Source organism: Paroedura picta, chromosome 3, assembly GCF_049243985.1.
Source record: "Paroedura picta isolate Pp20150507F chromosome 3, Ppicta_v3.0, whole genome shotgun sequence".
Classification (NCBI taxonomy): domain Eukaryota; kingdom Metazoa; phylum Chordata; class Lepidosauria; order Squamata; family Gekkonidae; genus Paroedura; species Paroedura picta.
This window is the reverse complement of record NC_135371.1, coordinates 119,321,005-119,332,554: the sequence shown is the minus strand read 5'-3', so window position 1 is coordinate 119,332,554 and position 11,550 is coordinate 119,321,005. Positions and strand designations below refer to the sequence as shown.

At 42.3% G+C, this 11,550-nt stretch overlaps 1 protein-coding gene across 3 annotated transcripts in view; it reads left to right on the top strand.

Annotated features, from left to right (window-relative positions):
• The first annotated feature begins 1,327 nt into the window (after nt 1-1,327).
• The window catches only part of AKAP8L (A-kinase anchoring protein 8 like), a 28,081-nt gene continuing 17,858 nt past the window's right edge, over nt 1,328-11,550 (top strand). Inside the window, exons 1-2 of one of the 3 annotated variants that reach the window (XM_077327450.1) lie at nt 1,328-1,491; nt 6,802-6,834. In XM_077327450.1, the coding sequence (XP_077183565.1) occupies nt 1,479-1,491; nt 6,802-6,834 (46 nt within the window). In that variant the 5' untranslated portion in view covers nt 1,328-1,478. The remainder of the gene's footprint in view (nt 1,492-6,801; nt 6,835-11,550) is intronic. The other 2 variants (XM_077327451.1, XM_077327452.1) reach the window with 2 other exon arrangements.

Here is an 11,550-nt window from a genome sequence, read left to right as displayed (position 1 = left end):
TCTCCCTAATGAGGGGAAATTATTCAAAATTAGATTAAGCAGATGTGTTTATAATTCACAATAGTTTTAGCTCATTGTACTTCCTGTTCTCTTCTTCCTGATTGCATTGTTTCATACTATTGGGTTACAAATTTAGTTATTTAGATAGCTCTCAGAATTAACCGACTGGAGGAGGGTGTACCCACCAGGAGACAGTTAGCTTTATTTGGTCCTGCCTCCCTCAAAGAGAGTTGGGAAACACCCACCAGGATGTCCTTCTGGCCTCAATGTTGTTATCTCACTATCAAAGACCATTTAGGGGTATGTATTCCATGTCAAAAGTTTCAAGGTTGTTTTTATATGTATGGTGGTTGATAGTTTGTATTAGGTGTTCCAACCGCATACTGAACTTAAAAACCTGCAAATCAGGCTGTGAGTGTTTGTTAGTCTTGTGCACACATAATATGGGCTGGGCTAAGCTGGCGTTCATTACTGTCGGAGCAATAAAGATCAAACCAATATAGGGGGCTTCTGTTCCTACTTCAAATAAAGCTGGTAGAAATTCCACCTGTGCACACTCTTCATAATTTGTGCTAAATAATACATAAATGCTCCTCTACCAGAGACATTGAACGAATGTCTCTAAATCTTAAAGCTAGGCGACTGATTCGGTTACCACGCCCACATTTTAAAATCTGTCTCATAATAGGCTGTGTTCCTCCTTGGCTCTTCTCTATAAGATGCAAGAGGGTCTAGCTCGTCTGCGCAGTCGCCCTAGGGAGGCTCCTTCGAGTCTAAAATAGGCCGGCGAACCTTCATCCCGATTTATCAGCAGCAGGGATTCCGCCTTCTTCCATTATGCCGTTCCGTGTCTAATTCTGATCCGGCGCCATGATGGCGGAATGGGAAAACACTATTAAAGCTATGAGGCCATGTAAAAGGTTTATGCAATTCGCCTTCTCAGCCACCGTAATTTGACAGATTCGGAATCACGTCAATCTCTTTCCGTTACTTTTCTCGTCGACAGTACTGGCCCCAAGGGAGGCGGGTTCAGTATCTCTGACCAATAAGAGAAGACAGCGGTCCATTCTTCTGAACAACCAACAAGAGAAGAAATTGGGCTCGTTGGATTCACCCGTCCTGCCTTTCGCTCATGATTGACAAGAAGTCAAAACCAATTACATCTTAAGAAACCTCCACCGGCCATCATTATTGGCTGATACCACTTGACTGACAGTTGTAATTTTCTACGGGTTCATAGGAGTATGCTTGATAGATGTGCTCTTTTTCTAATGAACTGCGGAGGCTTCAGGCCTGACGACCAATGCAGCTTGAGAAGGGCGGGATTAACTGCCCCGGCCACCAGTAGCTGAAAGGCTGGCGAGCGAGCGCGGCCAACAGCATTGGGAGGCGGGGCTACTAGGGTGCCGTTGCCGTCTGGCGCAGGAGGTAACGGGTGCGAGGAGTGGGCTGCGAGCGCCTTCGACGCCATCGCCATCATGAGCTATTCAGGTGAGCATCTTGTGAAGCGGGAGGGACGTCTCGAGGGGAGCAGGGCCGCAGTGCCGCTGGGGCGGGGGGCGAGGCGTGCGGGGAGGGGTGACGCGCGGCGTTCCCGACCCTTTTCTGTCGCCGCCATCCACGGCTCTGTGTGGAAGGCCCCGACCCGCGTCATGTCGGCCTTTGCTCCAGCCCCATAAAGGAAAGCGGGAGGCCTGTCGCTCAGCGTCTGCAGGCTCTCCGTCCTGCCTTCCCGCTGCTCCTCGTTTCCGGTCCCGCCAATTCGGTTACAGGTCGGGGAGGCGATTAGTGTTGAGGCGGTTCGTCTCTATTCGCCCCGGAGGGAGGGAGGGAGCGAGCGAGCGAGCGAGCGAGCGAGGTGGTATCGTGGAGTATCTGCTGTCTGCACACGCGCGCCACTGGCTCGGGGCGATTAGAATAGGAGTGGGTGTGGAAAGCTGGCGCAGAATAATCTCCCCTGTGTCGGATCGACTAGGGCTCCTGTTTGAAATCGCCGGCGTCACGTTCGTCCCTTAGCCCTCCCTGCCCCGCTGCTCGGCTTGGGATCTAAAATCTGCCCAAGGGGGGTTCAGCATGCTTCGGATCTGTGTACGAGCGCGAGCGGTGGAAGATTCTGCCCCTTGCTCCTGCTGGAAGCACATCCTTGAACCTCCCCTTGCTAGGCTTTTCGAGCGTGATGGCGTCTGTGTTCCTCCCGTTCCCTTAGGATACTCCGGTTCTTTATGCATACTGGGTTGCCCTTTGCTCCTTTGGTTAAGGGTGTGTTCAGCTGCATTTCTTGAGCTGGCTTCTTCACAGCTTGTGCTATTGCCAAAGTTGGACCTTTAAAGACTTCAGCACACTGCCACCTGACAGAAGATAAACACATAATGTTAAAGACTTAGGAGTGCTTAGTCTGTTTGAAAATCTCAAATAAAGCAGTTTGCTCTTCAGAAATGACACTGGATCTTTCATTGAGGCAATCCTCTGTGCCTGTCATTCATTTTGTGCATGTGCATGTTCTTGGTAGCCCTATGTATGCTTTGCCTGTAATTGAGGAAACTGGGATATAAATTTGTTGTAGTTTTGACCAATAATAATAATAATAATATAAAGATGTTTTCCCACTGCAATAATTAGCCTGATTTGATATTAGCTGCGGAAACGGTGATTTATGTTTAAATTACAAATAGATTAAACTGATTAAATGGCAGAATACTCAATTTAGAGTGTCTACAACTTTTTCTGAATTTAGATTCAAGTAGATAGCCATGTTGGTCTGAAGTTAACAGAACAAAATTTGATTCCAGTGACACCTTTAAGACTATCAAGGTTTTACTCAAGGTGTAAGCAAATTTGAATTGTCTTAGTTTGGTTGGTTGCAATGATTTTCATTTCTCACAATAACAAATGAAACAGCATCAATCTTGTGTAATCTAGGCTCTCTGCAAGGTTTACCATTGAGAAACCCTTGAAACCATCTTCAGGCTTGAGAAGCCCCAGAAGTGGTGCAATCAAGCAGAATATGGTTGGGAAGCATAGTTGTGTATATGCTCACCTGGGGCCTCTCCGTTTTCTAACCACTCCAGGCCCATCATTGGCTATTTTGGGAGAGGGGGGATGGGTCAATATTGCCATATATGGTCATAGCACTTGATAAATGTTTTACAACTTTTTAATTATATGTGTAATTAATTACAACTCCTACTCTTTCAGGAAACCCTTCCAGGGTCATCAAGAAACCCCAGGGTTTAGAAAAAGCCTGATCTATAGTTCAGTTGTCTCAAGGTGTCAGAGATGGCTACTGAGCCATCTTGAACTCCATCAATGTGATGGTTCATCAGTCATCTCTGACACAAGGATTTTGAGAGTTAGTAGGAAGAGAAGTATAAATTAGTGTTTAGTGAATCCCAGGACCCAAATCAGCATGGTGTATAGGTATTTCATTGTTGTTCCTATATTCAGCAATTGATTGTATTATACTGTCTCTTGAAATACCTTTGTTGAAGTAAAAGCTTATTTATCACTTCATCTCAGAATTTATACCATATATGACATAACAACACACATGTATGAAGCTTTGGTTATTGCGTGTTTATAATGTTAACTTTGCACCATTTAGTGGTGTACCAGTTGCTTTGTTCTGGCTTCAGTATTAAGTGGAACTTAATTAAAAATTACAAGAAATCAGGCAGAAGTTTATTTAGGGCTAGAGGTTAGCTTTTTGTTTTGATGACAACCAAGGTCACCTCTTGATTTGTTTGTTTATTTTAAGATCTTGCTAGCTAGCAACAACTAAACAATATCTTACAGAACAAAAATATCTTACCGAAAAAAATTCAAGTCCAGTGACACCTTTAAGACCAACAAGGTTTTATTCAGGGTATAAGATTTTGCTCTTAAAAGCCTTACTTTGTTCTGCTGCTTTAGACCAACACTGCTACCCACCCAAACACCTACTAAGTTTTTCTCTCTTTACATAGATTTTTAAACTTTGGCCTAGAGACTTGATAGAGCTTCTTGTGGTGCAGAGTGGTAAGGCAGCAGACCTGCAGTCTGAAGCTCTCCCCATAAGGCTGGGAGTTCAATCCCAGCAGCCGACTCAAGGTTGACTCAGCCTTCCATCCTTCTGAGGTTGGTAAAATCAGTACCCAGCTTGCTGGGGGGTAAACGGTAATGACTGGGGAAGGCACTGGCAAACCACCCCATATTGAGTCTGCCATGAAAACTCTAGAGGGCGTCACCCCAAGGGTCAGAGATGACCCTTTACCTTTTTACCTTTTAGAGACTTGAACCCTTGGATGAGAGATCAGTGGCAGGGGCCAAATGGTTCTTGTGCTTTGGCTTTTAGCTTGAGGGTCGCAGCATTGAACTAGGTAAAAAATGGGCTGGCATACACTTATTGTATTGCTTTAATAAAATTAAATAAAGTTAGCCCTTGCAGCTAAAAAGATAAGGGCCAAAGTGGTCTTCAGAGAGCAAATACCTAGAATAACTGTGGGTTTGGTGGATATATGTAATCTAGAATTGTTCTTATGGTGATTAGTAGTTGTTATCTGTCTTGCTCATCTTATTTGTTTACTGTTTTATTACTGATTTGAAATTAAATGTTTTAAATCTTTTTACATTGTAATGGCCCATGGCTACATGCAATACAATATGACTTGACTTGAAAAAATAAAATTATGCAAAATGAAAGAGTTTAGGATTAAGTTTTGTGGTAGCAATAATAAAAACTTGGCAATTAAAATAGAAAACCCTGAATACTTAAATGAAACTGGCTGCTGAACTTTGGGCACTGGCTCTTTATTGCCTGGTATGAATATTTTAAATCTTGCTGTGAAAGCTTTTCAGACACTACTTTACTTTGGATTTCTGTGTTTATTTGCTCTAGCAATAGGCTGTTTCTAAAGTTGCAAAGGGTTTATACTTCATTGGCTGTAGCTGAACCTTTTTCATTCAGAAATATTGTGGAAACACTAGATGGCTACACAGTTGGCAGCTGTGGATTTCTATTCCTTATATCTTGTTGGTGATTCCTTTCAGAAGAGCAAAGGATAAACTGTGTCAAATAAGAAGGAGCTGAGCCAACACCTAGGAGTCTTCGGTCAGTTTGGAAGCCTAGGAATATCTAGTTGACTATAGTGGGAACTGCGGGACTTGCTGGATGAGATGAAGATTGGTCTGGTCCATGAGCGGTTACGACCAGTGCAGATCATTGTTTTGAAGAGAAGGTTGCATAAACCCTTGCATCTTATTCACTAATTTGTCATTGGCCTATGCCATCATGGTTCAATTGATGAAGTGTTTCCTGAATAGTCAAGTTAAGGATTGCAGCTATCCAGGCTTAGCAGCAGTTGCGCACTGTGCTGGACTAGAGTGGAGAGGAAAATTCCAGTATGAGAAGAAAACATCAGATAGCCAGATGAGAAGAAAACATCAGCTCCTGATAGCCAAACTATAGTGGTTGCTCTATATCAAATATTCTAGTTTTGGAAGAATTAATGAGAATTTACTGTGATACTGTATGAAATTTTGTGAGACTTTGGCCAGAATAGTATGGAACAGATATTACTGGTTGTGGTGTTGATATTGTTAGAATGTACTCAGATAAACCATAGAACTTACTTCTCTCTGTAGAATTTTCCACCATGCAGATCAGGTGTGTATCTAAAGATTAAACATATATATATGTTTAACCTTTTCTAGTAACTCACCTAATCATTGTAGATTCAGTTGGGAAAACCGTATTGGTGTGAAGTAACAGAATAAAGTTTGAATCTAGTGGCACCTTTAAGATCAGCAAAGTTCAATTCTGGGTATATGCATGCACACTTCAGGTCCATTGAAACAGACTATTACATGTATGCTTATTTGCTTCTATTCACAGGAACTTGCAGCTTGGAGAAGGTGTTTAATGATCCTTTTGAATGCCTCCACCCTCCATTGTAAACAATGGTGGTTTGGTGTAACTTTTAGGGGGTGCTGTGGAATTGGGTCCCCTGGTCCAACCTTTATGAAACTTTGGGGGAGGGGATTGGTGCCTCTGCCTTAAAAAAACAGATCCCTGGATGGATTCCTTATACTCTGTGTGCACCAATGTAATGGCCTCCATAGGGTATAATGGAGCAGAAATTTTTTTGGGGGGGGGTGGATTTTCTGAAAAATCTAAATCCCGATACTGTACTGGTATTGAGATTCATGAATATCAGAAAATACATATTTTGAGGGTTCAGTGTACCTGAAATTGAAAAATACAGATTTTTGGTTGTTGGTGCACACCCAGCACTTCCTACCCATTTCGTAAAAGGTGAGGACCTTAAATCTCCATCCCCTCCCCTTAGAAAGGCAGCCTTCAATCTAGTTAACAAGGATAATCCAAGTGCATAAACTGTCTTTTGCTTTTGGGATGAATTTGTGAATATTTAAGTATAGAAGATGAAGCAAGTATTTCTTACATGTTGGGAGTTTTCCCTGGTACAGTGAAAATACCTTTTTCTTAGGGATTGCCCCGTTGTGCTGCTTAAATTATTAGTACAGTGGCCTTTGCTGTCTGAGGATATGATGCTGTGAGTTTTCATTTGACAAGGTAGACCTTGCCACAATTGTTTGCTTACCACAATTCTTCACTTATAAGTGAGGGACTAATGGATCACAAAAGTCTCTCTAGTTAACAGAAAGTTCTCTTAATTATATTTGAAATATATTAGACATTCAATGAATGATAATTGAAATTTGCTTAAATTGTCTTTGAATAATATTTTTTTCTTTTGTATTACTTAGAATAGCCATGTAATACTATGGGTATATTTTTTCTTTTAGGATATGGAAACTGGAACTCTGGCACAAACAGAGGCAAGTACAATAAAATATTAATGGAGTATGTATATTGTTTGTTCTGGTTTAGCTAGTGAAAAAGTAATGTTCAAATCCCATAGTCCAACTATTTCTTTTGTATTACTCGCCTGTGTATATTTGCTTTTCTCATTAATGCACCATTATTTATGATGTCATTGCTAAGACTAGGTTTACTGTAAAAGTGTATGCTCTTATGCTCTGCAAAATGGTGGCTTATGATTGATCTTCAATAATTTGTTTAATTCACTTACTCAATGGATCACTGCTTGGCACGAGTTATGACTTGTCACATAATTTTGTTGTGTAAAGGATTCAGGTTTTAGATCATATTAAATTGTCTGTCTAAGAAGTACTGGAGCAAAAACAAGTAGTAAATCATGTGGAAGGCATGCAGGAGATCCAGATCTGCATTTGTTTGGAAATGGTAGTAAGTAATGTTTCAAATCAATCTGACCCTTAGAAATCCAAAGTATTTTGCAAGTCAGTGACCAGAATCATAATCTTGCATATTGGTTGTGATGAATTTGCCTTCCTCACTATAGGTTGGTTCAGACAGAAAGTGAAACCATAATTTCCTTAAACTGTGATTGATTTGTAAACTCAGGATTTGACCCACAGAAGGTCCTGGCTTTGTTGTTTTCAATAAACAATTGTCCATGCTTATAGTGGCCATCAAGTTAAACTGAAATATATTAACATGTGTCCAGCCATGCAGCTCCAAAGGCTTTAAGGGTGCTTCAGTTGTTTTAAGAATATTAGTTATCATTCTGAGGAGAACTGCATCTTGGCATTTATGATTCCCACCAATTGCTCTGAGAGGCAACTTCCTCACTTCTGGATGGAAGTTGCCTAGACTCGGTTTTCTTCCTCCTTGGTTAAGGAGTGCAGTTTAGGAGCTGAGCTCTTTGCTCTTTCTTACTTGATTTTCTCTTGCCTTTCTCCTAGAAGGTGAGCTTCTTACTCTTTCCAGCCTATCTCTCTTTCTTTTCAAATCTTCTTTCACACTTCTTCCTGGCTTTCTTGCTTCTTTTGTCTTTGCATTTTTTTCTTTGCTCCCCCCCCCCCTTCCTTGGAGGAATGTGGAAGAGAATGGCCCAGTGGCAAGCCTCATAGGCTCTGGATGGATGTAAAAGATACCAGTTTACCTCTGAAAATGATGGAGATTCCCTTCTTTGTCTCTTGCAAAGAGAGAAATAAGAAGGCTATGCTCATGAGTCCATGAAGGGAATAATAGAAAATCCCATCACACCTTATTCTGGATTACATCAGATGAGAGCCTGGTGATTAAGCTTATGAAGGCTCTTTCCAGAGACCCTCATGCCAGTAGATTGTTTAAGCTTCAGTCCTTACAGGTACAACAAGCCTGATTGGATGACCAAGCAAGGAAGCCATGATGCCACAAAGATTCCTAAGGGTAGCTGGTTTCAGGAATTCCATACCAGAGTCTTCAACTCAGCCAGGCTACTGGGCTCTGCAAGCCATCCAGATGGTTGTTCCATAAAGTATTGCAGATTTTCACAGATTGCCTCTTTCATTCTCCCAAATATTTCTTCTTCTCCCTCAAAAAAGACACAAACCAAAACTATGGGCACCAAATATAGCTCAGGAATTTACTCTGTATTTTTCTTGGTTCCCAAGAGAAACGGAGACTGAAGCCATTCTTAACCTGAAGTGTGTGAACAGGTAACTTACACATGGAGTCCTTATGGTCCATCACACTTCTGCCTGTCTTACAGAAACCTGCTTACACGTTCCCATCCTAGGACACTGCAGGTGTCTCCAGTTTGCTTCCAGTTTAGGGTGCTCTACCTGATCTACTAGCAAGGAAACTAAACCCATCCTTATCTGTTGACATCCTGATATGTTCTCCCATCAGGAGGTAGTGACTAAGAATATCCTCAGAACCATTTAGCTTCTGGAATTTGCAGCTTAACTTTAAACAAGGAAAAGAATGGTCTTACTCTATTGCAGGGGCTTACAACATGATAGGTGGATGCCAGAATATGCTGTATCCCACCTGCCAGCTACTAGCAAACAAGGCCTCTAAGTTTTTGAGCTTGGACAAAAAACTACTCAGCTGATGTTCTTGGCATGCCTCCAGAGCCTAATAACCGTCTGTATCAGGACAGTTCCATTGGCTGATTACTTGTCAGACACACTTCAGTGGTTTGTCTGGCTCTATCAACTAGAGATCCTTTGAAGGAGCAGTATAACCCCAAACCTCTCAACCCCTCCAATACAGAGGTCTTCTGGCTGGGTAGGAAGGGGCTAGATCAGGAAGTGCGCCTTCTCTGCCTGGATGAGGTACAACTGTACCACAAGCCAGGAATTTGGGAGTGATTTTTGATGCCTCCCTATCAATGGAGGCTCAGATCACGAAGGTAGCTTGGGCCATATTCTTCCAGCTGCACCAAGCCCCATTATTAGCGCCCTACTTGTCCCCAGAACACCTGGCCACTGTGGTCCATGCAACAATCACTTCCAGGCTGGATTTTTGTAACTTGCTTTATGCTGGCCTACCCTTGTCCCTATTCTGGAAATTGCAATTGGTACAAAATGCAGTGGCACGGGTCCTCACCAGGTTTTCCTGGAGGGCTCATGTTCAGCCACTACTTAAACCACTGGCTACCAATTTGCTTCCGGATCAGGTTCAAGGTATTGTTTTTGACCTTTCAGGCTTTACGCGACTTGGGCCATACTTACCTTCAGGACCGCCTGCCTCGTTATGCCCCCCGCAGAGCACTCTGCTCTGTGGGTATCAATCTGCTGAAGGTTGCGGGGCCTCGGGAGGCGTGCCTGGCCTTGTTCAGGGCCTTTTTGGTCCTGGCCCCTACCTGGTGGAATGAGCTCCTGGAAAAACTGCGGGCCCTGAGTTCTGCAGGGGCTGCAAAATGGAGCTCTTCCACCAGGCATTTGGTTGAGGCCAGGTGGGAGCCCTGGGGTATTTGATCTGGTCCTCCCCCCTCCCTTCTCCCCGGCTCCTACTGCAGTGCTTAAATGTGTGGGGGCCTGTTTCCATCTCCCAGCCAGTACATATTGTATCAATATTAAGATTGATGTCCAGAATATGGGGAGCAGTTTTTAAAGTTATTTAGTATACCACCATTTTGTACTTGTATTTATACCTGTTAAATTGTTTTATTGTGTGTACTTTTAACTGATATTGCTTTTTCTGTTTTTGTGAACCGCCGTGAGCCAGTTTCTGGGAATAGCGGTTTAGAAATATAATGATGAATAAATAAAAAACCTAAACCATCTTTGAGGCCAAGCAAGGTTTAATGGAGTGATCCCTAGAACTGATGGAACAGTCCTCTATCTTAGACTACATCTTGCAACTTTTCATTTTTTTTAATTGCTGGATAACTCCAGCCTTTATTTTATTTAAAAGAGAGAATAATAGAAATAAGAAAGAGCAAAAGATTACAGTTCCATAAGATTACAGTTCCATAACAAGTCAGTTCACCCTACTAACATATTTGTTAATACCTATACCTATCTGGATAAATATTAATACATATTTAGTTAATACATATATATATATGGCTAAATATTGTGAGAAATACCCCCAATGTTCTTCAAATTCTTCTGCTGGTGTTCCATTAACTAGATTATTAAGCTTTGCCATTTTGGTCAGTTCTCCCAACTTTTCTATCCAGTCTGTTATTTTTGGTATATCTTCTTGTCTCCATCTTCTTGCAAGCACCATCCTTGCTATCTTGCAACTTTTCAGACCATGAGTCTCTGGTGTGGCAGAGTCAATGCTTGGCTGTCCAGCACAAGGCATATAGACATCAAAGGAAAATACAGTGGTCATTAACACTCTGGAAATCAGAGCCTTTAGGAAAGTGCTCACTTTCTTATGGGAAAACATTAAGGATCAGCATGTAGTCATCAGGACAAGTAATTTTGCAGGTAAGACCCATATCAAGTATGTGTGGAAGCTCCAGATCATTCCCAGGTCTAGACACAAGGCCCAACTCTTTTTGCCTTGTCATCCAGTCATCAAGTACTGAGATTTTTCTCCAGATATCATTTTCCTCAGTTGTAATGAGTGGATGCTCTAACCCAGCCTTTCTCAGCTTTTTTATTCTCGTAAAACCCCTGAAATTTTCTTCAGGATTAAAAAAAAACCCAGAAATGGCATGAAAGTTCCTAATATGTGTACGTGTCCACCTGGGATACCTCCCTTCCTCACCCCTCCAGCCCATCATTGGCCAGGGGGGTGGGGAGAAACAGACATGACCACATATGGTCATATAAAGATAAATGTTTTACAAATTTTAAAATTACATAAAATTAATTCTTGCTCATTCGGGAAACCCAGGGCCGTCAAGAAACTCCAGGGTTTCACAAAACCCTGGTTGAGAAAGCCTGCTATAACTTCTCTGTGACCCAAGAACCTACTATTTAACTGTCTACCCCTTCCAGTGATCTTATTTGTGATAGGGGTGGAAAACTGGCTCTCCAGGTGTCCATGGACTACAATTCCTATGAGCCCCAACCACCATACTGCTGGCAGGGGCTCATGGGAAGTGTAGTCCATGAACATCTGGAGAGCCACAGTTTGGCCACTCCTGCAAGTCTATGGAAATATATCAGGAGCAGAAGGAAGTGATCTTTGAGGCTCTAGTTACGTCCTTGATGTAGGTCTCAGTTCAGGCTCGTGAGAGATTTCCATGAGCCCAGACATATTACAACAGGGGCTGATTTGGC